This window comes from Labeo rohita, chromosome 25 (assembly GCF_022985175.1).
Source record: "Labeo rohita strain BAU-BD-2019 chromosome 25, IGBB_LRoh.1.0, whole genome shotgun sequence".
Classification (NCBI taxonomy): domain Eukaryota; kingdom Metazoa; phylum Chordata; class Actinopteri; order Cypriniformes; family Cyprinidae; genus Labeo; species Labeo rohita.
The window spans coordinates 4,623,270-4,650,236 of NC_066893.1; the positions used below are offsets into that span (position 1 = coordinate 4,623,270).

The following is a 26,967-nucleotide window of genomic DNA, read 5'->3' on the forward strand; positions in this document are numbered from 1 at the left end:
TTCAACTTTAAACTTTATTTTTCAGAAAAAAATGAACCCAAAAAATGTTAAAGTAAAATGCAAACATTCTGAAAAAATTCTACACAACAATTTCACAGAAATTACCTTGTAATGCAGATCCCTGTATTAAACGTAATGTATTAGTGTCCTGTCTTCGTTTTGTTTTAAATAGGCAGCCTGAAGATCCAACCAGGAGGAGAAACATAATTTAGGCTCCTCTTTTAAAAAGGTGAGGTTTCAAAATGACAAAAGTTGGTCTGATCACTTTCGGTATTTCTGATATGGAATCAAAACATCAAAACCGTTTGCCAGCTTGTAAACATGGTCGTTACCGCGTTTAAATAAATGACAGAATAGCTTACACCATTTAAAAAGCTGCCGGTGTCAGTGTAGAACTTTGTTTTCATCTACAGGCTTTTCAGATATATCGGTAGTCAAACAAAATGCTGACGATTATCACAGAAAATCATTTTGACTCGTTGTCTAGTTTGAAAAAATTGCATTTACACTAACGCGTTTACAGCGGAAGTCTGTGGAGCAAGATATTCGATGTAAACACTGAAACTACAGCGGTATTTATTTGTTTTTGAACGATTTTCGTATAAAATTTGAGCTGTGAAGTTGTCTAAACAACTATGGACCTAAAGTTTAAGGCGGTTAAATACCGACAAAGGTGGATTTTCTTTATGTAAACAGTAGTTCGCGAATACCTTACGTTCTTTTCCGTTGCGTAACCCGCCATTTTTACTGTCGTCTTTATACCGTTTTTACAGCGCTTGAAATAATTAATTTTACCACGTTTGTGTCATGTTAACATCTAAAATGTTATGTTTACTTCCTACTTGCACCATATACGTCTGTTTTACGGCCTTTAAACGCAATTTTTGTTTGTCTGTACAAACCGTAAGAGTCAAACTTACTTTCTGTGGTAAAAGATCCACTTTTGAGAGAGACGAAAACATTAAACATTTCTTTAAAAATGAACCAAATGATAGTGAAACGTTTGGACAAGTCCAAATTCACTTAAAAAAAAGCTATCAGATTTGTTTTACAATCTTCCTAAAACGTTTCTACTGTTCATTTATCTCCATAAAACAATGCTATTTAGGGACTTGCACAATCCAGACAGATAAATATCAGGACTCCTTCGTAACCCTGTATGGACTGCCATGTTAAATACGTCAAAGAAAGGCACACAGCTTCTGGAGAACATTTTTTCCTACCGTTAAATGAATACTGCATCAATGGGACGGAGATTACGTCTAGTCTAAAGCCCAGACTAAAACAGCAGTCTGAAAGGTTTCTTCTGCATCTGTGAAACTAGCCAATAAACACTCAACCTCTTTTGAAATCAACTGGAAACGCGGAAAGGAAGCAGCTCAGACGTACAGACAAATACAAAGACGAATAAATTTAATTTCATAGCTCAGCAGGCCGTTCTTGGTCCAGTCGTGTCCAGAAGTTCAGCAGGACTTTAGAAAGGAAAAGCCACATGGCTGCCACGAGTGGCCACATTTCAGTTCATTTCTACAGTTCAAGTGTAAGAAGGCGTCACGTCTGAACAGGAAGTGACATTTACATCTATGTAAAAGCAGACGTCTAAGTACCAGCGCACATCTAAACCTTTAGGCAATCATTTCAGCATGTAATATCGTAAGTGCAAACCATATTTATGTGACCCAAAGTGCCTGAGCTGCTAGTTTGGAGTAAAATTGAAACAATTTCCATTTCCATCTTCAGTAATCACTCACGTTTAGCTTATAAACAAAGGAACTCCTGACTTAACAGACAGAGATACATACAAATACACTCAGTGAATGAGAGTCTTTGTGTCTCTTTCGAGTGTTGAGTTTGGACAGCAGCTTGGCAGCGTCACGGGTCGTCCTATGTGAGACGGGCCTCACGAAAGGGTCCCAGAGACACAACGGTTCGGTCCTTTAAGGTCCCGTTCTCGTGTCGAGTTTGTTTGAAGTCTCTCAATGAGGTTCGGTTTTATCCTTTAGGTGTTTTACTGGACTGTGAGTTCCACATGCCTCTTTTAGAGTGATAGTAGTGAAAGAAGTTTCTCAGTCTTAAACGCTCGACCTCCAGACCGTTCTGTAGAACTCTGAAAAAGAGAGAGAAAGAGATTAAATAAAAAGTAATATAATTCCTCATCACAAAATGTTTTTAAATTATTTATAATTTAATTATTTTATTACTTAAATATATTAAATACTAAATATATTAACATTGCATAGCATGATTAACAATTATTTATTAAAATATTACTATGCATTATTAATAATAATAATTAAATAATGTAATGCATTTCCTTTCAATAAAATGTTTTTTTTTTTAATTCATTTCAACAACAATAATATATTAAATTGTTATTATTATTATAATTATTATTATTATTATTATTATTAATAGGAGCAAAAAATAATGTCACTGTCAAAATCTGTCAATTCAATATTAAACATTTATATAGATATTAACAATACATATTTTTATTTAACTTTATTTTTATTTGTTTTATTTCATATTTAATTTTAAAATATAATTTTAAAATAACTAACATAATACAATATTAAAATAATCATATTGTTAATAATACATTTTAATAACATAAATAACAAATAATATATTAATAAAAATATTAATACATATAACAAATACAATAATACAAATATATTTCTAATATACAAGAATGATATATAATAACTTTTACAATTAATACAATTATTGTTTAACTATAATAAATTATCATTATTATTATTAATTATTATTATTATTATTATTATTACAATAACATCACTGTGAAAATGTCTTAATTCAATATAACATTTTTTTATATAATATGAAATAAATTATATTTATTTTAATTTTATTTGAGACACAATAGTAATATAATAATAATAATAATAATAAAATATATCAGTTTCATAATTTTAGTAATGATATGAATAATCAAATTATTTTAACATATTATTATTATGATTATTATTATTATTATTATTATTAATAATAAGAAGAAGATTTGTTATTTGTTATTATAAATTATTTCATAATTTTAATAATGACATTAATCATAAAATTATATTTAACATATATTAATAATAATAATAATAATAATAAACATAAATGAATAGTATAGAAAAAAAATGTTAACTGTAAAGTGCTTGTACCTGTCCAGTAGTTCCCAATCTTCTCCTCCCCAGCGGTCCTTAAACTCCTCTGTGTTCATCCCACCAATCTTATCAAAATCTGATTTGTAGATCCCAAACAGGCCAAAGCCATTTACCTCCCAGTAACCTACAGACACAAAGACATGCGGGTTTAATAAAGGCCAGTGTGACAGCGGCTGTGTTTCAGCATGTGTGTGAGATGTGTCATACCGTCAGGCTCCTGCGGTGAGCTGCCGCAGCCCAGTCTCATGACTATAGGAGCAAAGGCCAGTTTACCCTCCACACAGTGCTTCCTGATGTTCTCCAGGATGTTCAGAGGGAAATGAATATGCAGGTCACACAGAAACACAATACTGTGACTGTCCTGCAAACACACACAAGCAAAAATCAGCCCACGCTGCTGCAGTACCAAACTAAATGAGTGATTAAACACATTCTTCTCGTCATCTTTGTTTTCTAAGTTACATTATGGCAACAGCTATGAATCACCAGACACATTTATACACGTATTAACAAACCTTGTCCGATGTTTCTCAGCAAACAGTGAATCACTGATAATAACTGCTGTATGGGAAACTGACATAATGCTGCATCATGCTGGAATTACTGCGTGAGTTAACAACTAATTAAAAAATGCAGACTCGTAATGTTCATTTTATGAAAAATGCATCTTTTGTCAATTGATTGCAAATTCATGTTTAGCAAGCCTGTAACCACCCAAATTAATGATTTAAAAACACATTTTTGGCCAACACAGGACATTTACCATAGAAATATTACGTTTTTTAACATCTGTGATGTTATAGCGCCAGCTGTGGTCCGATCTCCTTAAAATGTTGCATGCTTATTTAGAATCATCTGTTGCATGTACTCAGCAGGTTTTGTGAAATTTTCTAAACAACCTCATTATAGCTTCCCAAAGGGTAAATTTCAACATTTTTTTTTTTGATAATTATTGACCTAGAGTCCAGAAAGTTTTTTTTTTCCAGATTGAGTGAAAAACCTAGGATTAGTTTGCAAAAGTAGACACGTGTGGCACTTTGGACCGAGACAGTGCACAGTGATTTTCATGTTGATATGTCAAATAGACATTTTTATGTTTTTTTCCCCTCTTACAGCGCCACCAAGTGGCCGAGCTCTACAATTTTGTCCTATGACCTCAGATTGAGTTCTTACATACAGGTGCATCTCAATAAATTGGAATGTTGTGGAAAAGTTCATTATTTCAGCAATTCAACTCAAATTGTGTAACTCGTGTATTAAATAAATTCAGTGCACACAGACTGAAGTAGTTTAAATCTTTGTTTTTTTTTCTCAACAAATTAGATGGTGACATACCAATCAGCTAATCAACTCAAAACACCTGCAAAGGTTTCCTGAGCCTTCAAAATGGTCTCTCAGTTTGGTTCACTAGGCTACACAATCATGGGGAAGACTGCTGATCTGACAGTTGTCCAGAAGACAATCATTGACACCCTTCACAAGGAGGGTAAGCCACAAACATTCATTGCCAAAGAAGCTGGTTGTTCACAGAGTGCTGCATCCAAGCATGTTAACAGAAAGCTGAGTTGAAGGAAAAAGTGTGGAAGAAAAAGATGCACAACCAACCGAGAGAACCGCAGCCTTGAGAGGCTTGTCAAGCAAAATCGATTTAAGAATTTGGGTGAACTTCACAAGGAATAGACTGAGGCTGAGGTCAAGGCATCAAGAGCCACCACACACAGACGTGTCAAGGAATTTGGCTACAGTTGTCGTAAGCCCTAAAAACAACTGAATCTTGGTAGTTAGGCAACTAAATCTACATGTGTTTACAGTATTTTCTAAACATTTAGTCTTGATAATACTGATCGTGCAATTTACATCAGTACATATGATTTCTAGAAAATCGAACCCATGACCTTGGTATTCCTAGGTCCACCAGTTGAGGAACAATTTATGTGCTGTTATGCGTGTTACCACAGAAATGAAACATTACTGAGGATGCCTGAACATCTACAAACTGTCATTTTGGAATTATAATTAAATAGATCTGAGGGCTTACCCTCCTTGGATTTGAAATCTGATCATCTTTAAGGTATGAGTGTATGATTACCTCTATGGTGTCCACACCGATCTGTAACCCTGCAGAACGTTCAAAGTTTCCTTCCCTCCTCAGATACTCATATCTGTGTATGAAAAATAAAAATACAATAGTAATATGCCTCTATGTTTATATGCTAGACACACAAATGCAATCTGAATATATAATTAGTTCTATTAATTATAATTTGTCTATTAACATATATAAAATATTAAAAAAAAATAAATAAATAAATGAATCTTATATTTTTATTTACTAATCACTATAAAACAATATTAATTCTAATTAACTATGACACATAGTGCAATGAAGCTTTTTTTATTTATCAACATCAAGATTTTATGTTCAAATTTATAGGAATATTTATCGTGGAGAGAATATCTTGAGTCCAGAATTTTTAAAGCACCTCATCACTAGTTCACAGGATTCGTACAAGGTGCTTAAAGTGCTAGAAGTACTTGAATTTGACTTTTTGAAATTGAAAAAGTCATTGTACTTGAAAAGTGCTTGAATTATTGAAAGACAATGCATTTACGAAATAAGTGTTTGTCAATAAGCACATATCTTTTCATGCAAAATTCATGCAATTTAAAAAAACGTCATACCAGTGTTGCCAAGTCTGCAGTTCTTCCACAGAATTGGGCTACTTTAAAACTGTTGCCGCGGGTTGTTTTTCATGTCTGCTGGTTAAAGCGACCTCAAAAACGTGATATTTAGCCCCTGGAATGCGATTTTTTACCGGTGGACCCCCTTCAAAATGTGACTGGGCCAGTTTTGGGCTAGATTTGAGTAGCAGTTGCGTGGGATTTGTTGTGAAAATCTGGCAACCTTGCATCATACCTCATGCTTTTTCGCTTATTTTAGTTGATGTCAGAAATCAATCGAGCTAAGCAAGCGGTAGTACTGACAGTGTCATGTAAACATGGTTGAAGATGCGAAAAGAGGAACAGGTGAACCAAATCAATTGAGTCATTCAAGCTGGAACAGCTCAGTTTGATTCAAACTCATGACTTCGATCATTAATTTCAAACAATTCACTAGCAAAAAACAGCCCAAATTAAAAGAGCCATTTATTTTCGAATTTTGGCATCACTTGTAACGATTTCAAAAATGGGTGATGTGTGAAACTGTTAATTTATTGCATTGCAAAATGACTCACTGTTTCGAAGCTCTCCAATCGGATTGCAAATCATTTGTTTCAGATCAGGATTTCGGAGCAATTTCATGAATCTTTTTGTTTCTGATTTTTAAATCTTTTTGTTTCCGGTTTTACTATAGTAAAAGTGTAGTATACTTTGTAATACTTTAGTAGTAATACTTCGCATGTGCTTCACTTGGTCTTTGACATTTTTTTATAGTATGTTTTTATTTATCTACTTCTCTTTTTTTAGAATTTGAAATGGAAGACATTGTTCGATAAATGAGATCTCTGATTGAACTCCTTGAAAATCCAAAAAGCAGTGCTTGAAAAATCCTTAAAAGTCCTGGAATTCATTTTACAGTATTTGTACGAACCCTGAGTTCATTTTCAATAGTACTACAGTGAGTCAAAATATTTCTGAAGGCGTTCCACTACCTACATATGCAAGTTTCTTTAGAATGAATACAATAACAAAGTTTGCGTGTAATCATGTGTTGATGTACCGTGGAACGGAGCTTTCTCTTAGAGCCTGTTCCACGTCCATGTCTTCACTCTGGAAGTCCACAATGATGATGTTGAAGTTGTTGTCCTTGGTCTCACGGTGCAGGAACTCCATGTCTGAAATGAACTGCTGAACCCAGCGAGCCTGATTCTTCACTATAGGAAACAAAGCAACAAATACATAATTTCAGTTAATGTACATTATTACCAGTTATTATTATCTGTAAACTTTTTCTCAGTTGTCCCAGTTGGCATATCAAGCCAAAATGTAGTTTGTTTTTATGGAATTATGTTAAAGACATATAAACTTAAAAAAAAAAAAAAAAAAGTGTAAAATTATATTATTGTGATGTTTTTATCAGCTGTTTGGACTCTTATTCTGACGGCACCTATTCACTGCAGAGGACCCATTGGTGAGCAATTGACGTAACGCTACATTTCCCCAAATCTGATGAAAAAATAAACTCATCTATAACTTAGATAGCCTGAGGGTATGTAGATTTTCAGCAAAATTTTCATTTCTGAGTTAAGTAAGCCTTTAATAGTGAGTTTCTGCTAAACTGATCCAAACTGTAGTACTAAGGCTAGCTGTGACAGATTCCATGTACACGAATGGAATTTCTGATCAGGCAAGAGACACTTTTTCATTGCATATCTGCCAATCAAAAGTAACCCACCATGCAAAGCCTTTTGAATTCATTGCTTCACAAAAATAAATTGAAAAATGAAAAACAAGTATGAAAAATAAGGTCCCCACTTCGATTTGAATTTCAAAAAATAGTGGCCCCAAGAGGTATTTAGACACCCAAGTCACACTTTAAAGTTTATGAACATCAAACGTTACATTAAAAATATTCAAATAATGTGGCAGCACGAAAACAAAATGATTTTTGTTTAGTCATATCAGGGACTTTCAACTCTAACCCACGAGGCCCACTTTCCTGCAGAGCTTAGCACCAAACCTAATCCCAACACACCTGAACAACTTTATTACATTTTTTAGGATTACTAGAAAGTTACAAACAGGCAAGTTTGAACAAGGTTAGAGCTAAACTGTTCAGGAAAGTGGACCTTGTTTGAGGTACGGTGAAAAATATTAAGAATGTGTACATAGTTTCACAAAAATAGACTGATATTTATTACTTACCTGGTACCACAAAATGCACCATGACGTCCTTTTTCCACTGCAGCATCACTGGCTGGCACAGCAGGGGTTTGGCATACACTGTGCCCCACTGTGGGGTGCCGTGGGCCCCGCGGGTAGGTGTGCGGGAGGGTGGAGCAGGCGGGCTGGCGACAGGGGAAGAGGGGGATGATGCTGTGACCCCTTCCATATTCTCCAGACTGTCTTCTACCCTGCCACGGTGCAACAGCATGTAGATGTACTCGGAGAGACGGACCACTTTACGGCCTCTCTCCATTAGCTCCAGCTCTATCAGGTAGCGGTTACCGCGTGCAGAGTCACGCCGCTTTTCCACGTTTATGATGCGGAGGAGAGTGTAAATCCTTGGAAAGGGGAGAAAAAAAATGAAATTGTGAAGTGAGTGGTTGTACGATTACTGCAATTTTTAATGTGAATGGTGCCTATTTTCAATTCAGTAATTATTTTTTATTGCTAAATAGCTGTATAGAGCTGTATAGTCATAGAGGGGAATATTTTACTAATATTTTGGAAATTAAATTATTTGATTATTTGAACAAAAAAGAATGTGAACACTGTGTACAAACTGGACACCAATATTTTACCAATATATTGCAAGTAAAATGTTTCAATTCAGTTATAAGAAGAATTACAGTAATTCTCCGTGTTGCCAAATAGTACAAGTACAAAGTACAATGAAGTACAAAGAACTGTAACAATAAATGAAACAAATCTTTGAATGTAAATACACACTGTCACTACCAATATTTTAGTACTGTTTTCCAATTAAATTTATATATAAGTATATAAAATGTAAGGTATTCATTTTCCAGTAATTATAGTAATTCTCTTTATCGTTAGTTAGACAGAGCGGAAAAAGAAACTGCAAAAGAATTAATAAAAAGAAAAAAAAAAAAAACCACAAAACACAGAAACACTGTGTGAAAACTGATATTTACCGGTATATTGTGAATTAAATGTTTATAAATTAAATGTGTAAATCTCTTTATTGCCAAGTGGATGTGGATTTGCATAGTAGAATTAAAAAAAAAAAAAGGTGCCAAAACACAAACACTGTGTGAAAACCGATATTTACCGATATATTTTGAATAAAATGTGTATGAATTAGACGTGCAAGTTTCTATATTGCCCAAAGGCTGTAGAGTTCCAGAGCAGAATTTTAAAAAAAATGCCAAAACACATAAAGAGTGTGAAAACCCATATTTACCAATATATTGTGAATTACATGTGTAAGTCTCTGTATTGTCAAATGGCAACAGAATTACACTGCAAAATAAAAAAAAATGCCAAAACACAAACACTGTGAAAACCGATATTTACCAATATATTGTTAATTAAATGCATATGAATTAATTGTGCAAGTCTCTGTATTGCCAAATGGCTGTAGAGTTACATAGCAGAATTGAAAAAAAGCCAAAACATAAACACTGTGTGAAAAATGATATTTACAATATTGTGAATTAAATGTGTATGAAATAAATGTGTAAGTATCTGTATTGCCAAATAGCTGTAGAGTTACACAGCAGAATTTAAAAAAAAGATACCAAAACACATAAACGCTGTATGGAAACCGATATTTACCAATATATCGTGAATTAAATGTGTACGTCTTTGTATTGCCAAAAAGCTGTAGAGTTACACAGCAGAATTAAAAAAAAAAAAAAGATACCAAAACACAAACACTGTATGGAAACTGATATTTACCGATATATTGTGAATTAAATGTGTACGTCTTTGTATTGGCAAAAAGCTGTAGAGTTACACAGCAGAATTTGTAACAAAAAGATGCCAAGACACATAAACGCTGTGTGAAAACCGATATTTACCGATATATATTTTGAATTAAATGTGTATGAATTAAATGTGCAAGTCTCTGTATTGCCAAATGGCTGCAGAGTTACACAGCAGAATTTTAAAAAACAATGCCAAAACACATATACACTGAGTGGAAACCGATTTTTACCGATATATTGTGAATTAAATATGTATGAATTACATGTGTAAGTCTTTCTATTGCCAAATGGCTGTAGAATTACACAGAATTAAAAAAAAAAAGATGCCAAAACACATCAACACTGTATGTAAACCGATATTTACAGATATATTGTGAATTAAATGTGTATGAATTACATGTGTACGTCCCCGTATTACCAAATGGCTATATAGCAGAAAAAAAAGACAAAGACATAGTTATAAAAATATAATGTGTGAATACTGATATTTTAACAATATCTTAAAAACTGAAATATTGGTTTCTGTATTAGCCTCACCCTCCATTGCGTTCATTGAGTTTCTCCATGTACTGCGCGAGTACGTCCACCACTTCGCTCTCAGATAGCTGCAGGTTTCCAGACACGTTGCACCGAAGATCATTCCAGTCAGAGCGCAATGTCTCAAAGTCCATGCTATTGACGGAAAACGTCCTCTGCCAATTAATAGCCTCCTCCGCCCACCCAGGGCGAGGTTCAACATCCTCATAGCTATACTCCGATAGTCCTCCATCCTCCTCTGGTTCTGGGTCCGTGTCTGGCCGCTGCTGTTGGGACTCCGTAATCTCAGAGGTGTGCAAGTAGGAAGTGACACGGAGAGGCTCGGTCGGAAGCACGTTCTCAGAGGAGTTAGCGGATGGAGGGGTGGGAGCAGGAGGTGGTCGAGCAGTTGTGATGGACTTCAAAGGATGCTGGTGTTTTTCCCAGACACCTCGTATTCTTCTCTCAAAGCGACTTGGGATTGCTGCTCTGTTTGGGGCCATGGGATTTTCAGCTGGCTTGCTGAAGTTAGGACTCGCTGGAAAGACCTTGTTATCCTGCAGAGGAGATCGTGCAAATAACTGGGATGCACGCAGAGCTCCTTTGCTGAGCTTTGGTTTGGCACTGAGGTTCACCAGCTTTGTGGTTTTGCCGTTCTGGTACAGGAAAACACCAGGGAAGACCTCTCTGGGTTGGCGTGAAATGGGACTTTGCTTCTCCTTAGCAGGGCGAGGTCTCGTGACATAGATTTTGTTGTCCTCCTTCTTGCGTTCCTTGTTGGTGTGGATGTTTCCAGGATTGTGGCTGTTGTCATGAGCATGGTTGTTACCTGGGGAAGGTACAGTGTGGGCAGGACTGCTAAGGATTTGCTTGGCTCGACTATTGAGGGCCACCAATGAGGATTTTGGTGGGAAAAGCAAAGCTGATCTGCTTATTTTCGGTGAATGATCTTCTGACCAACCCTCTTTGAAGTCCCGGCGCTCTCTTTGAACCCAAGTGAGAGAACGACCTCGTACCACATTCTCACTTTTTGGTAACCCTACTTTAGCCTGATGGTTCAGAGTGTCTTGGTCCATCTTGCGAGATTCAGACCCAAGCCTTGCTCTCGAGAAAAAGCGCCTTTGCTCTCTCCTAAAAGCTGGGTTGTCCGGCTCTACCTCTTTTTTCTCTGGAATTGTAGGAACAGGTTTATCAGACGGGCTTGATGTGTGACTTGACTGGCTAGGTTGGACAATTTTCTTTGCTGACTGGGTGCCAACAACTTGTGCTTCATCCTCTGGATCTGCCCCCTCTTCTTCTTCAAGAAAATCTAAAGCAAACCACAAAAAAACAAACACTTTGAGTGTTCCTACACCAGTTGAGGTCAACCTCAGTTTTCATTGTCAGAGGTTGTGAAGGGTACCAAAATAGCAAACTTTTGGGGCCCTTCCATTGGGGTACCTAGCACAGTAGTTCAGTACCTAAAGGGTGGAGCTAGACTCCTTGCAGAAAGCTGTTTGGTTGACAGAGAATCGTCACTTGCATGTGTTATGAGGGAAATGACAACACAAGGGGAATGAAGGGTCTCCATCACTTGTTCCGCCATGGTGCTCATGCATGTTGGGCTTGTTCACATCAGAGTGTGCAAACACCAAAAATATAACAGTATTTTATCATTTTATATTTTTACACACAGACAATGTCACGTTTTCTTTTCAAAAATGATGTCAGTCGCAACACCACGCCTATCTAGTAAGGGTACTGTTGGCAGTTGAAATGCAAGCCAGATCCGAGTGTACCATACTGAGTTGTAACGTACCACTTGGTGGAAAACAAGTCTTTATAGGCCTATTCATTCCAAGACTTTTAAGCTGCAGTATGAAACTTCTACAAGTGGCACCTAGTGGAATTGCGATATGTTTGAGAGACCCTGCAATAGATGAAGTGAAACTGGACAGTGAAATCGACCTGCAAACTTGTTGCCTTTTGGCACAACACACCATTCCGACATTGAAATAGGCCATCCACATGATTTGTACCAGTCTGAGAAGTTTATATGAGTATATGAATGAAAATCAGAAGGGAACTGACAGTTTTTGTCTTTATTATGTTATGGCATAATAAAGTAGTGTTTGCTGCTTTGTGTACAGGGTAACTTTGGTAACCGTTGTATTTCTGCTTTCCATAAAAGCTACTTACTGGCAGACAGTAGGTGCGTTTCTATTACAGATTTGCGCAAAACGTTTGGAACATTTTATATCGATGAAAAAACTATTCAAAATGACAATGTTCCATTAACCGATTATATGCGACTTAACCGTCATGTTTTCGTCTCACGATAAGTCATGGCGACTGATATTGGTAGGTTTATGTATATCACCACCTCCGCACTAGCAAATACTTTCAGTTGAAATAGACATAGACGTAGATCTTTAGCAAAGCAGCATGGAGAGACTCTTCTGGGGCGCCTCCGAAACGTGCTGTGGCGAGGCTGGTATAAACATGACCACTGACTAGACTGGCCGCAATCAGCCCTGGTGGCCATGTCGGAGCCATAACGTGCTGCAGACGTGTACGGTTTAAATAAGGAGTTATTCAAGCATTAATGGGAAGAAAAGCCCCTTTACAGTGCCTTGAAAACATAGCCACGGGAACACATTTTTATAAAAATATAATCAATGTAGTTCAGCTGGACATGGGACACTATATATTTGAGACAGGCGCTGCGCGTGACGCGCCTGTTTGGTGGTGGATTCAAAAGCGCAAGATAACTATTGTTAATAAATATTTAATTTCTTCGTTTAAAATAACTGAACTACTTTTATTAAAAAAAAAATAATGATAAACCACAAATTAAGCATTCGTTTTAAATAAGGGAAACCTTATTTATTTTACAACACAAGTATAGGCTAAGCTTCGTCTTCTTTATTTTGTTAATAAGAGTTAGATGTTTAATAAATTGTCCATTGTACTACTTTATGACTGATCTGTAATAATAATGAACCACAAATTACGCTCGTTTTTGAAGGGGCAATCCATTTTATTTGCGTGACAAATTTTATTAAGAAAATTGTCATTTTGTTATTATAGCTTTATCAGACTGCACTTAACATTTTATGAAAATCAAGCTCAAATGGAGTTAACTGGTTTCTGACCAGCGAATGACGATCTGTGTTTTGTCTGTCTTTATTGTAGTTATACGGGCCTTTAGTTATTCTTGTCTTTTAATACACCAAAATCTCATGATATAGAGATGAAGCTTTATATTCACAGGTTATTTAAAATGTAGCCTACAAAAGTATATTGGCTACAACTAGACGGCAAAAGTTAAGACTCTTCTCCAAAAAAACATTAGCCTTTACAGACATAGTGTCTGAGTAAAGAAAACGCATTGCGAACAAGTGGAGAACTGTCCCCAGTCTGTGCGTGCTGCGCGGCGCTTCGTTCGGCAAAAAAATCAAAAATGCGTTTTTGCAACATGTTGACTAATGTATTTTTATTTTTTAATGACGGATGCAGACGTAGTGATGTCACAAAACAATTGCTGCTTATCGTCACTGTGTTTTTTCCAATGAATTTTAATGAATATTCGAATTAATAAAATTAGTTTTATTTCTTTGTTGTTACAAAATTTACATTTATTTATTTTTAACACCGCACCCCCTGCACCCCCATTTTTTCTTTAGCACCGAATCAGTCCGAATAGCTCCTACTTCCAGCGGTAATGCTTGCATTCATATCCCTTCTTTTTTTCACATTTTGTTTTGTTGCTGCCTTATGTTAAACTGCTTTGAATTACTTTTTTTCAACTGCTTTAAATTACGTATTTTTTCCACATCAATCTACACTCCATACACCATAATGACAAAGCAAAAACAGAACTGTCACAACTTTGTAAATTTATTTAAAAAAAACAACCACCTGAAATAAGTACATTGCATAAGTATTCATACCCTTAACTCAGTACTTAGCTGAAGCACCTTTACAACCTCAAGTCTTTTTGGGTATGATGCGACAAGTTTTACACATCTACATTTGGCAATTATCTGACATTTTTCTTCTCACCTCGTCACCTCTCAAGCTCTGTCAGGTTGGATGGGGGTAGACACACATTTTCAGGTTTCTCCAGAAATGTTGGATTCAAGACCAGGCTGTGGCTGGGCCACTCAAGGACATGCACAGAGTTGTCTATAAGCCCCTCTTGCTGTGTGCTTAGGCTCATTGTCCTGTTGGAAGGTGAACCTTCTGCCATTCTGAGGTTCTGAATGCTCTGCACTGGGTTGTTATTGAGGCCATCTCAATATTTTGGTACATTAAGCTTTTCATCTACTCTCTCAGTCCCTGCTGCTGAAAAACAGCCCCACAGCATGTGACTGCTACCAGCACATTTTACTTTTGGGATGGTACTACTACTAGTAGTAGTAGTATATTATATTGGCCTCAAAAGGAAATTTAAAAAATAAAACGTTAAAAAAAAATTAAGGGGTATGAATACTTTTGCGAGGCTGTATACTTTAAAGTGGTCACGTATGAGGTGTTTCTTGGAGGTTATAGTACATTAAAGAATACTAATGTGACTTTTATGCACACCAAGTAAGCTGTAAATGCAAAAAAACTTTCCATTGCAGTTTTGCGAAATATTCCTTTTTCGATTTGCCTGAAAAACCACCTCATGCAAGCATAAAAAACTTTTTTGCGATATATGGGAGTTTTTGCAAAATTGACGTGTTTCTATTGGATGCATTTTCAATTCGCAATAAGGGTAATGAAAACGCAGCTACTAAATTAGCATTTCCATTCTGCCAATCTTCTGTTCTTTTTCAGACTTGTTTTTGGTCAAAACTTGCACTATTTGAACTGTAAGGTTCTGTTGTATTTTGTTACCAGAATTTTCAGAAAATATTTTAAATGATGATTCCAATGCATTTATTTATTGTCAGTTTGACTTGGTATGAAAACACCACTCATCAGCAAATTTCATTTCATTGTCAGTGTAACCAGGCCTTAACCCTTTGAAAATAAACAATTCCAGCAATTCATTTCTTTTCTGGCTCCAACCCAAGGCCATTATCTTCTGATGAATATGTCTGCCATGTTCTAATAAAGCAGCTTGTGACGGAACGATGCACTAATGAAGTGTTATTCCTCTTCTGGATCACTGATCACACACACATGAAAACTCACCATCAGGATTAGGGAAGAAGAATGGCCTGTCATCTTCCTCCTCATCCATCTTCATGTATTTATAGAAGCCAAACCTGTTAGAGAAAGAGATGGAGAGAGAAAGATCGAGAGCATGAAAGAGAGAAATATAGAGTTTTAGAGAAGTGTATTTATTCATCTCTGTTTCAGTGATCATAATGATTCAGATGTAACGGAATGATTCAGAAGTAATTTCATTTCTAGAAAGACAGAGCTATACATTTAATGCCATTACAATATATACACAAGCTTACTTCTCCAAATAGATGGGTGACTCTCTATAGAAGCACTTGTTTTCTCTTTCCATGTGGGTGAGGCGGGTGAAGTCATTGGGATAGACAAAAGAAAGATAGACCTGCAGACGAAATACCAGACATAATTAACTTGAAATGTCACTAGTTCTCTACTGATCTGTAGGATATGTCTGTGAATACTAGATAAAAGCATATTGTGTAGCATATACTGTACTGCATGCTGCCTTGAAATGTAACACGTGAAAGTATGCAACAATATACATTGAAAGATTTCTTGCTTTTTTAATTAGGCAAGTGCAAATGGAAGGTCAAGTACATTGCATTGTGGGAAACAGAAATACATTAAAATCTAAAATTAGCAATGTGAAGTCTGATTTATCAAACCTAATTTTTGCTACTTTATCTGATGCAGTAAATTGAATGATTTTCAGTGATAAACAAAATACTACATTTATAAAATAAGGATGATAACTGATGATATTTTGTGTAAATGTACCTTTTTTTTTATAGCTATCGCCTTAATCTTAATTGTTTTTTTGCTTTTACTTGGGTTTTATGGTATGCCTGCAATTACTTTTCCCAGCCAAAAGGGGGCAGTAAACGCACAGGAAGTTTTAATGCACTGCAGCAGCAAGTCAATATGGCAACAGGTGCAAGAAAGGCATTTTCTATTGTATTATTTGGCAAAAGTGTTCAGAAATATATGTTTGTTAAACTCACAAACTGTAGGCCTTGGTAGCGAGCGATAGGGAAGTCTTTGACCACATATGTTGGCGAGTAGAGACAGGCGGGCAGCACATTTTCAAGATGAGTGGGGTCAATCATGGGAACTATGAAGAATATTGTGAGAAACACAGTTTAATATTACCAGAGGAACACTGTCAAATTCTCCTTTCATGCATGTCATTCAGGAGCACAAATACAAAACACAAAAAGAAGAAAATTTCAGTAGAGACAGGACAATCAAATAAAAGAGGACTTGAAAGCAGTCCTGAGCGGACAGATAGAGGCTTACTGTTGAAGAAGGTGTCGCGGGGGTCCGGTTGCAGCATATCGGCGCCGTGTTGGCTGCGAGTGTGGGTCTCTGCTGGGACGGGGCCATGGCTGGCCAGTGTCTGAGGAATGTGATCCACATGGTTCATCTTCAAATTGCTCTCATCTTTCACAAAGAAAGAAAGGGGAATGATTAATGGAGATGGGAAGCCATTGTTTATGAACAGGCAACACAGTAAGAATTTTAAAGGCAACAGGAATGAATTTACAATACATTGAATTTCTGTTGACTTTGAAGGAGGAGACCGAGTCATATCTAGAAACCAGAATATTATAGAGAATATTACAGGGCTTTTTTGGCCAGTAAACAATAACCTAGAACACCCTGGCAACTGTTTAGCAACTCCCAGAAAACCATACTGATGTCCTAAAAATGCTTTACCACATAGATCATATTAGAAACCACCCATAATGCCAGGGGAACTGCCTACGACTATAAAAATCAGCCAGAAAACCCTGGGAAGTGCCTAGCAATACTTTAAAGGAGTGGACTTAAAATAAGTCCACTTCCAGAACAAAAATGTACAGATAATGTACTCACCCACTTGTCATCCAAGATGTTCATGTCTTTCTTTCTTCAGCCGTAAAGAAAGATTTTTCTCCATATAATGGACTGATATGGTGCCCCAATTTCGAACTTCCGAAATGCAGTTTAAATGTGGCTTCAAACGATCCTGAATGCGGTTGTAGACAATCCCAGCTGAGGAAGAAGGGTCTTATCTAGTGAAACGATCGGTTATTTTCATTAAAAAATATACAATTTAAATACTTTTTAATCTCAAACGCTTGTCTTGTCTTGCTCTGCCTGAACTCTGTGCATTCTGGTTCAAGACAGTTAGGGTATGTCGAAAAACTCTAATTGTATTTTCTCCCTCAACTTCAAAAATAATTTCAAAATCATCCTACATCCCTACAGAAGTACAGACACAGTGTTTGCAAAGTGAACATGCAAAGAAGATCAAACAGCCTTAACAAAAAAGATAAAACAGCGATATAGGACGATTTTGAAGTTGAGGGAGAACATGAGATGGAGTTTTTTGACATACCCTAACTGTCATGACCTGGTAAAAAAAAAGGCAGAGTAAGACAAGACGAGTGTTTGACATTAAGAAGTATATAAATTGTATTATTTTTATAAAAATAACAGATCGTTACGCTAGATAAGACCCTTCTTCCTCGGCTGGGGTCGTTTACAACCGCATTTGTGATTGTTTTAAATTGCATTTAAACTGGATTTTGGAAGTTCAAACTCGGGGCACCATGTCAGTCCATTATATGGAGAAAAATCCTCAATTTTGAGTGTTTCCCTCAAAAAACAATTTCTTTACGACTGAAGAAAGAAAGACATGAGCATCTTGGATGACAAGGGGTTGAGCACATTATCTGTAAATCTTTGCTCTGGAAGTGGACTTCTCCTTTAACACTTAGCAACTGCCACCAGAAATTTATAGCAAGGTAGATACAGTTGAGGTCAAAAGTTTACATACCCCTTGCAGAATCTGCAAAATGTTAATTATTTTACTAAAATAAGAGGGATCATACAAAATTCATGTTATTTTTTATTTAGTACTGACCTGAATATTTCACATAAAAGACCTTTACATATAGTCCACAAGAGAAAATAATAGTTGAATTTATAAAATTTACCCTGGTCAAAAGTTTACATACGCTTGATTCTTAATACTGTGTTGTTTCCTGAATGATCCACAGGTTTTTTTTTTTTTGTTTGTTTAGTGATAGTTGTTCATGAGTCCCTTGTTAGTCCTGAACAGCCTTAAAACTGCCTCCTGTTCTTCAGAAAAATCCTTCAGGTCCCAGAAATTCTTTGGTTTTTCAGCATTTTTATGTATTTGAACCCTTTCCAACAATGACTGTATGATTTTGAGGTCCATCTTTTCACACTGAGGACAATTGAGGTACTCATATGCAACTATTACACAAGGTTCAAACACTCACTGATGCTCCAGAAGGAAAAATGATGCATTAAAGGAACACTCCACTTTTTTTTTTTTTCAAAATAGGCTCATTTTCCAACTCCTCTAGAGTTAAACAGTTCAGTTTTACCATTTTTGGATCCATTCAGCCGATCTCTGTGTTTGGCGGTAGCACTTTTAGCATAGCTTAGCATAGACCATTGAATCCGATTAGACCGTTAGCATCTTGCACAAAAATGACCAAAGATTTTCGATATTTTTCCTGTTTAAAACTTGACTCTTCTGTAGTTACATCGTGTAAAAAAAAAGACGAAAAATGAAAAGTTGTGATTTTCTAGGTCGATATGTTTGGGAACTACTCTCATTTCGGTGTAATAATCAATTAACTTTGCTGCCGTACCATGGGTGCAGCAATCGCAATGATATTACGTAGCCGTCAACTCTGCCGGATGCAACTCTGCATCTACACAAAATTAGCCTAGAAAATCACAACTTTTAATTTTACGTCAGTCTTAGTACACAATGTAACTACAGAGGAGTCAAGTTTTAAATAGGCAAAATATCGTCATTATATACGGTCGTTTTTGAGCAAGATGCTATCGGTCTAATCAGATTCAATGATCTTTAAGCTATGCTAAAAGTGCTACCGCCAGACCCGGAGATCGGCTGAATGGATTCGAAAATGGTAAAACTCTAAAAGCCTATTTTCAAAAAAGTGGAGTGTTCCTTTAAGAGCCAGAGGGTGAAAACTTTTGAGCCTAAACCTAAACTAACCTAAACCTAAATATTATAGATTTTTTTTAATTAGTACTGCCCTTCAGAAGCTACAAAATATACTTTCATATTTCCCAGAAAACAACATAAGTTACATTTACCCTGATCTTCAAATTCAAAAAGTTTTCACCCCCTGGCTCTTAATCCATTGTTTTTCCTTCTGGAGCATGAGTGAGTGTTTGAAGCTTCTGTAATAGTTGCATATGAGTCCCTCAGTTGACCTTAGTGTGAAACGATAGGTCTCAAAATCATACAGCCATTGTTGGAAAGGGTTCAAATACACAAAATGCTGAAAAACCAAAGAATTTGTGGGACCTGAAGGATTTTTCTGAAGAACAGTGTGCAGTTTAACTGTTCAAGATAAACAAGGGACTCATGAACAACTATCACTAAACAAAAAACACAGCTGTGCATCATTCAGTTAACAACACAGTATTAAGAATCAAGTGTATGTAAACTTTTGAACAGGGTAATTTTTATAAATTCAACTATTATTTTCTCTTGTGAACTATATGTAAATGTCTTTTACGTGAAATATCTTATTCAGGTCAGTGCTAAATAAGAAATAACATGCTTTTTATATGACCCCTCTTATTCTGGTAAAATAACTAACATTTTGCAGATTCTGCAAGGTGTATGTAAACTTTTGACCTCAACTGTATCACCAGAAGATATCACCAAAAATTCATAGCAACTGTCTAACAATGCCCTAGAAACCACCCATAACACCCTTTCAGCTGACCATATGCTTAGCATGTGGAGCCATATGGAGCACTTTTTATGATATATGGACACTCTTTAATAGACTTCAAAATCTCAACAGCCATTAACTGCCTTTACAAAGGTTGGATGAGCCAGCAGACTTTTTTATATAACTCCGATTGTATTTGTCTGAAAGACGACAGTGATATACACCTAGGATGGAATGAGGGTGAGTAAATCATGAGGTAATTTTCATTTTTGTGTGAACTATCCCTTTAAGGAACACCCTTGGAGACCCTTCAGGACGCCTTTGACAGATCTACCTATGCCTATGTGCAGACTGTCTGTCTGTTTAAGCTCAATGTCAATGTCTTGCTAATATGTGGGTCATTTCACATCAGAGACACCACAGTATCTGGGTGCCACCCTTCAAACGATGACGACCACCAGAGCCCCTCCACGCAGATGAGACAGGCTTTGATGTGTGCTTGAAACCCAAGAGAGAGCAGAGGTGGCTGCTGTCGCACAGTCTGCACTTTAATGTGTGTGAGACAAACACTGTGAAGTGCTTAAGCTCTGTGTTATGTTCAAAGGAAGTTCACATGAAGGTCAAAGATACCAGCAGCTGAATTCAAACAAGAACCAAAACGAAAGGCAACATACTGAAGTATTTAATATTACAATACCACTAACGTACTAAACAAGAATTTTCCATTCAAGCTCTGGGCTATTTTAACGTGCCACAGCATGACAAGGTGCTCGAAATATAAATTTCTCACCCATGCAGTGGTGGCACGTTCTATTTTGCAGAATGTTTTAGTTGCTCTGTTTCATGCATTAAAATGTCTCCCGAGCCTTACACCTACAGCCCTTTGGTTATCAGCCCTAATCATATCAAACCGTGCTGTCATGACAAACTATATGAATGAGGTTATTCATTATGTTGCATATAATAAGCCTTGTACAATGTACAATACAATCACAATTCTGAAGGGAATTCACTTCATAGTATTTGACACTTGATGCAAGAAAGCCCTTGTCAGAACTCAATTTTTCACACAAGGCATTCAAGCATAACTCTGACTCTTTTAGGAGAACTGATGGCTTTCACCAGCCCTGTTGCCTAGAGACACATTCACCACAACCCTTCGCTTCCAAACAGCGGTGTCTCTGAAGAACTAAATGTGTAAAAAGAAAAGAAACTGTTACATTAATAGTTTATAGGAAGTTTTAACGACGAAGAGAAAATGTTATTGCTCAGAGGGTGCTCTTTTATAGCTCACAAGCTTTCCTTTAAGCATCCTCTCTTTCTTGTAAATTTCGTAAGCATAAATAAAAAGGGACACAAATGAGAGAACTGTGTTTTGAGTTTAGAGCAAAGTAATGTGGCTAGCATAGCTCAGATAACTGCCTTAATTTTATGAGAAATTAGTTAGAACTGGCCTGAGATACTGGAATAGGCATCCCTGTGAACCGGGGTCTCCAACCCTGCTGCTGGAGAACCACCATCCTGAAGATTTCAGCTCCAACCCCAATTAAACATATCTGAACCAGCTAATCAAGGTGTTCAGGGTTCCTAATTACAGGCAGGTGTGTTGGAACAGGGCTGAAACTGAAGTCTGCAGGATGGTAGCTCTCCAGGAGCAGGGTCAAACAAGTGGTTTGGATCACTGTTTCCCGCCATGTTCCTGGAGTTTCCCCAACACTGCATATTTTGCATGTCCCCTTAATCCAGGGGTGTCCAAACTCAGTTCTAGAGGGCTGGTGTCTTGCAGAGTTTGGCTTCAACTTGCCTCAACACACCTGCCTGAAAGTTTGTAGCATGCCTAGTAAGACTCTGTCCCAAATGGCACCCAGAATTTTCATTTTACGGTGAACTAACCCTTTAAGCTTAATTCTTTTAAACTATCCCGGATGAATACTTGTGTGTTCGTGTTAAGTTCATTTTTGAGAAACGCACATAGAAAAAGAACATATGTTCGTAACCTTGCACACAAAAATCCATATGAGATCCATCAGGAAAATCCATTCGCTTCATTACGCTTCATTATGTATCTATCAGGTAGGCAAAAATATAAAGTAATAATATATAAATACATTGACCAAAATTTTAAACGCAACACTTTTGTTTTTGCCCCCATTTTTCATGAGCTGAACTCAAAGATCTAATGCTTTTTCTGTGTACACAAAAGGCCTATTTCTCTCAAATATTGTTCACAAATCTGTCTAAATCTGTGTTAGTGAGCACTTCTCCTTTGCCGAGATAATCCATCCACCTCACAGGTGTGGCATATCAAGATACTGATTAGACAGCATGATTATTGTACCTTAGGCTGGCCACAATACAAGGCCACTCTAAAATGTGCATTTTTTTCTCACACAGCACAATGCCACAGAAGTTTTGAGGGAGCATGCAATTGGCATGCTGACTGCAGGAATGTCCACCAGAGCTGTTGTTAATTGAATGTTCATTTCTCTACCATAAGCCATCTCCAAAGGCGTTTCAGAGAATTTGGCAGTGCATCCAACCGGCCTCACAACCACAGACCACGTGTAAGCACACCAGCCCAGGACCTCCACATCCAGCATCTTCACCTCCAAGATCGTCTGAGACCAGCCACCCAGACAGCTGCTGCAACAATCGGTTTGCATAACCAAAGAATTTCTGCACAAACTGTCAGAAAGCATCTCAGGGAAGCTCATCTGCATGCTCATCATCCTCATCGGGGTCTAGACCTGACTGCAGTTAGTCATTGTAACCGACCTGAGTGGGAAAATGCTCACATTCGATGGCGTCTGGCACTTTGGAGAAGTGTTCTCTTCACGGATGAATCCCGACAGCGTGTATTGCGTCGTGTGGGTGAGCGGTTTGCTGATGTCAACGTTGTGCATCGAGTGGCCCATGGTGGTGGTGGGGTTATGGTATGGGCAGGTGTATGTTATGGACAATGAACACAGGTGCATTTTATTGATGGCATTTTGAATGCAGAGAGATACCGTGATGAGATCCTGAGGCCCATTGTTGTGCCATTGATCCACGACCATCACCTCATGTTGCAGTACGATAGTACACGTCCCCATGTTGCAAGGATCTGTACACAATTCTTGGAAGCTGAAAACATCCCAGTTCTTGCTTGTGCAGCATACTTACCAGACATGTCACCAATTGAGCATGTTTGGGATGCTCTGGATCGACGTATACAACAGCGTGTTCCAGTTCCTGCCAATATCCAGCAACTTCGCACAGCCATTGAAGAGGAGTGGACCAACATTCCACAGGCCACAATCAACAACCTGATCAACTCTATTCAAAGGATATGTGTTGCACTGCGTGAGGCAAATGGTGGTCACACCAGATACTGACTGGTTTTCAGTACTGACTGGTTTTCATTACCCCACCCCACCCCAAGTACAGTAAAACTGATGAAGGTCGATGCGCAGCATGACTAGGTGTCTCAATTCGAAGGTTCCTTCAAATATGGCCTCCAAATGTGCCTTTTCGTTTCTTGTAAAAAAAGAATACAACAGAAGGGTGCTTAACGGCCTCCCATTTAGCAACGCTTGGTCCGACCTTCACAGCCTTTGAAGGATCCAGCCTTTGAAGTCCGAGTCCTTTGGAAGATGCAGACTTTGAATTGGGACACAGCTCAGGAAAGCAGTTGGGAACCACTGGTTTGGAGAATGGATTGATAGTTCTTACTGAGTTCTCTTGATTGCAGACATTCTGAGCAAAGTTTGAGACACTGGGGAGAAGTCTTGGGCAATTCAAGAGTAGATGTGAGATTATTCAGGTCTTTTTTCTTCTCAGGAGAACCACTTAAAAGCAAGATGCTTCTGCAAAAGTTTCCATTTGCTGTCTAGTTAATGTCACTGCTCTCTAAGAGAAACAATATACATTTTATTAAGATTTCATTTGTAATTCTCTCCAACTTAAATGTACAATCTATGAGGTCAGAGTGTGTGTGCTGTAAAATGCTTGAAAACAGATAAGCTCCACTGTGTTACAAGATGGCATTTGTACCGAAGACACTTCCAAAAGGCTATCCGTGAAGGTCAGCATCCTCACCATGGCAACAGTATGCAAGCTACGGGCGTTAGCACTCCATGCCTGATCTCCCTTTGAGAGCAAGTAAGAGTCTTTATAACCTTGTTCTCCCTCCCGTGTCCTTTCTCTCTATATGTCACAACAGCTCTAAGCACATTTTCAATTTTGCTTCACCTCAGGGCACTGGCACCAAAAAGTGTTAAAAGCAAATTACGTCCACTAAACTCATCAATTTTCTAGCAGACTCTGTAGGACGCTATTAAAAGTCTTTGTGTGTACAACTTTAGGGCATGGAAAACAACTTTAAAGTGTAATGCAGCTAATACATATAGTCATCTTGAGCCTTAAGGGACACACTGTACCAATCCCCGCACAAAAACCAGCGATTGGAAACTGCCTCCAGCAGAAGGAGCCACTGTCATCAATCTCAATGATCCTGAAAAAGCCACTTTCTTCCTTCTCGGCAACTCTCGGAGGCACCGTCTGTTTTCATAAACATTTCACATTGAAACCTCTCAAGAACCTCGGAGAATAACATCAAAGACTAAAGTTCAAACTGTCATGTCATCAAGCCACTCAAACCATGATGGTTTGGCGGTTGTGCGATGGCTAGTCAGTGCTGGTTAGTTTTGAAATTGGTGGAGTTCGTTAAGAGAGAGAGGGTTACCTGTGTACAAGGAGATGTAGGCGGAATCGATGACCTCATACTTGAGTCCTGGCAGGTAAGGGCGCCACTGTAATGGAGACAAAGAGAGACAGTTAGAGGGAAACTAGTCTCAAGCCTCAAGCCTCAAGCCTCATACGGCATGGCCACGGTTGGCCAACAGACCATTTTTAGACTGCATGATACATATTGCTCACCAAACCGGAAAGATCCAGCTGAAATAGGAAGTTCTAGCAATTTTTGAGAATCAGGGCACATACAGTGCTATGCAAAAGTAAAAAAACAGGTTTTTAACATCTTTGCAAATTTTTAAAAATAAAAAACTTAAATGATTCTATTGCATAAGTATTCATACCCTTATTTTGGACAGTTTAAGTTTAGCTCAGGAGCATTCATATTGCTTAGATGTAGATGTTACTACACTGCAAGTGGCAAATTCAATTGAATGGGTATGACTTGAAAAGGCTCACACGTCTTAGTAAAAGGTCTAACAGCTAAAAATGCATATCAGAGCTAAAAACCAAGCCCAAGGTCAAAAAACTGTCTGTAGAGCTCAGAAACTGGACTGCATCAAGCCACACATCCAGGGAAGAGTTCAGAAAACATTCTGCTGCTTGAAGGTTCACAGAAGCATGTAGCCTCCGTTATACATAATGGAAGAAGTTTAACTTGGACTCTTTGTAGAGCTGGCCTCCTGGCCAAACTGAGCAGTTGATGGAGAAGGGTCTTGGTTAGACTGGTGGCCAATAAGCTGATGGTCACTCTAGTTGAGCTCCATGATCATATATGGAGGTGGGAGAAAACTACAGAAGGACAAACATTACTGCAACACTCCACCGATCCGGTCTTTATGGCGGTATGGCCAAACTCAATCCTCTCCTCAGTGAAGATACACGAAAACACACTTGGCATTTGCAAAAAACACCTAGAGGACCCTCAGACTGTGAGAAACAAGATTCTCTGGTCTGATGAACCTCAATTCCAAGCATCATATTTTAAATAAACTAGGCACTGCTCATTACCTGCAGAGTACCATCCCAAATGTAAAGTGTGCTGATAGTAGCCTCATGCTGTGGGGCTGTTTTTCAGTGGCAGGGACTGAGACAGGTCACACTGAAAGGAAAGCTCAATGCACCAAAATATAGAGATAGCCTTAATGAAAACCTAGTCCAGAGCATTCAGAGCCTCAGACGGGGCAGAAGGTTCACCTTCCAACAGGACAATGAGCCTAAGCACACAGCAAGAGAGGCTTATAAACAACTCTGTGAATGTCCTTGAGTGCCCCAGCCACAGCCTGGGCTTGAACACAATCAAACATTTCTGGAGAAACCTGAAAATGTCTGCTAGCCCCCATCTAAGCTGACAGAGCTTGAGAGGTGAAGAGGTGAGGAGAAGAATGGCAGTTCACTGCCAAATGCAGATGTGCAAAGCTTGTTGCATAATACCCAAAAAGGCTTGAGGCTGTAAAGGTAATTTAAAGCAGTTTAACATTAGGCTGCAACATAACAAAACATGAAAAAAATGAAGGTTGTCTTCAATCAATAAAAGTAATAAAGTTACCAACTGAATGCAACAAGTGCTTTTTATGACTGAAAGCTCTCCTGTCCCCATGTTGAGAGAAATTGGGAGTAAGATGTTAGTTCTAGAATAAATGTGAACATGCATTAATTCATCTCACTCACAAAAAAAAAAAACAGATTCAGTATTCTTCAAAATGAATAAAAACAGTGAGAAATCAAAATATGACGCAAACCTGCAATGTTAAATAATATGAATATCCTTTATGTATTTTCTGCTGACCTTCAGTGATCCAATTCAATCGTACTAATAAGCAAAAAATACTCTAGATAAGCTAACATTTGTCCTTTTTTATGCTGAAGAGTGTTAAACATTCTTCTTCTGTGTTCTACTGTACAGACATGAAGGAAAAGTAAATTCACGTCTGTACAGTAGAACACATGAGAGGAAGGTTCAATACTATTCAGCAATCAAAAAAAAAAAAAAATAATAATCACAAATGTTGTGATCATGCTATTAAATAATTTGAAAGATACTGT

The 26,967-nt window shown here is 37.5% G+C and overlaps 1 protein-coding gene across 1 annotated transcript in view; it reads right to left on the reverse strand.

The window, feature by feature from the left end:
* b4galnt4a (beta-1,4-N-acetyl-galactosaminyl transferase 4a) overlaps positions 1–26,967 on the reverse strand; it is a 217,617-nt gene continuing 190,650 nt past the window's right edge. The window contains exons 9-20 of the mRNA XM_051100119.1: positions 24,914–24,980; positions 16,754–16,897; positions 16,459–16,568; positions 15,739–15,839; positions 15,467–15,540; positions 10,325–11,612; positions 8,040–8,398; positions 6,895–7,048; positions 5,263–5,335; positions 3,381–3,534; positions 3,171–3,297; positions 1–2,107 (exon numbers count right to left, since the gene is read on the reverse strand). Coding sequence (XP_050956076.1) covers positions 1,993–2,107; positions 3,171–3,297; positions 3,381–3,534; positions 5,263–5,335; positions 6,895–7,048; positions 8,040–8,398; positions 10,325–11,612; positions 15,467–15,540; positions 15,739–15,839; positions 16,459–16,568; positions 16,754–16,897; positions 24,914–24,980 — 2,766 coding nt within the window. The 3' untranslated portion in view covers positions 1–1,992. The remainder of the gene's footprint in view (positions 2,108–3,170; positions 3,298–3,380; positions 3,535–5,262; positions 5,336–6,894; positions 7,049–8,039; positions 8,399–10,324; positions 11,613–15,466; positions 15,541–15,738; positions 15,840–16,458; positions 16,569–16,753; positions 16,898–24,913; positions 24,981–26,967) is intronic.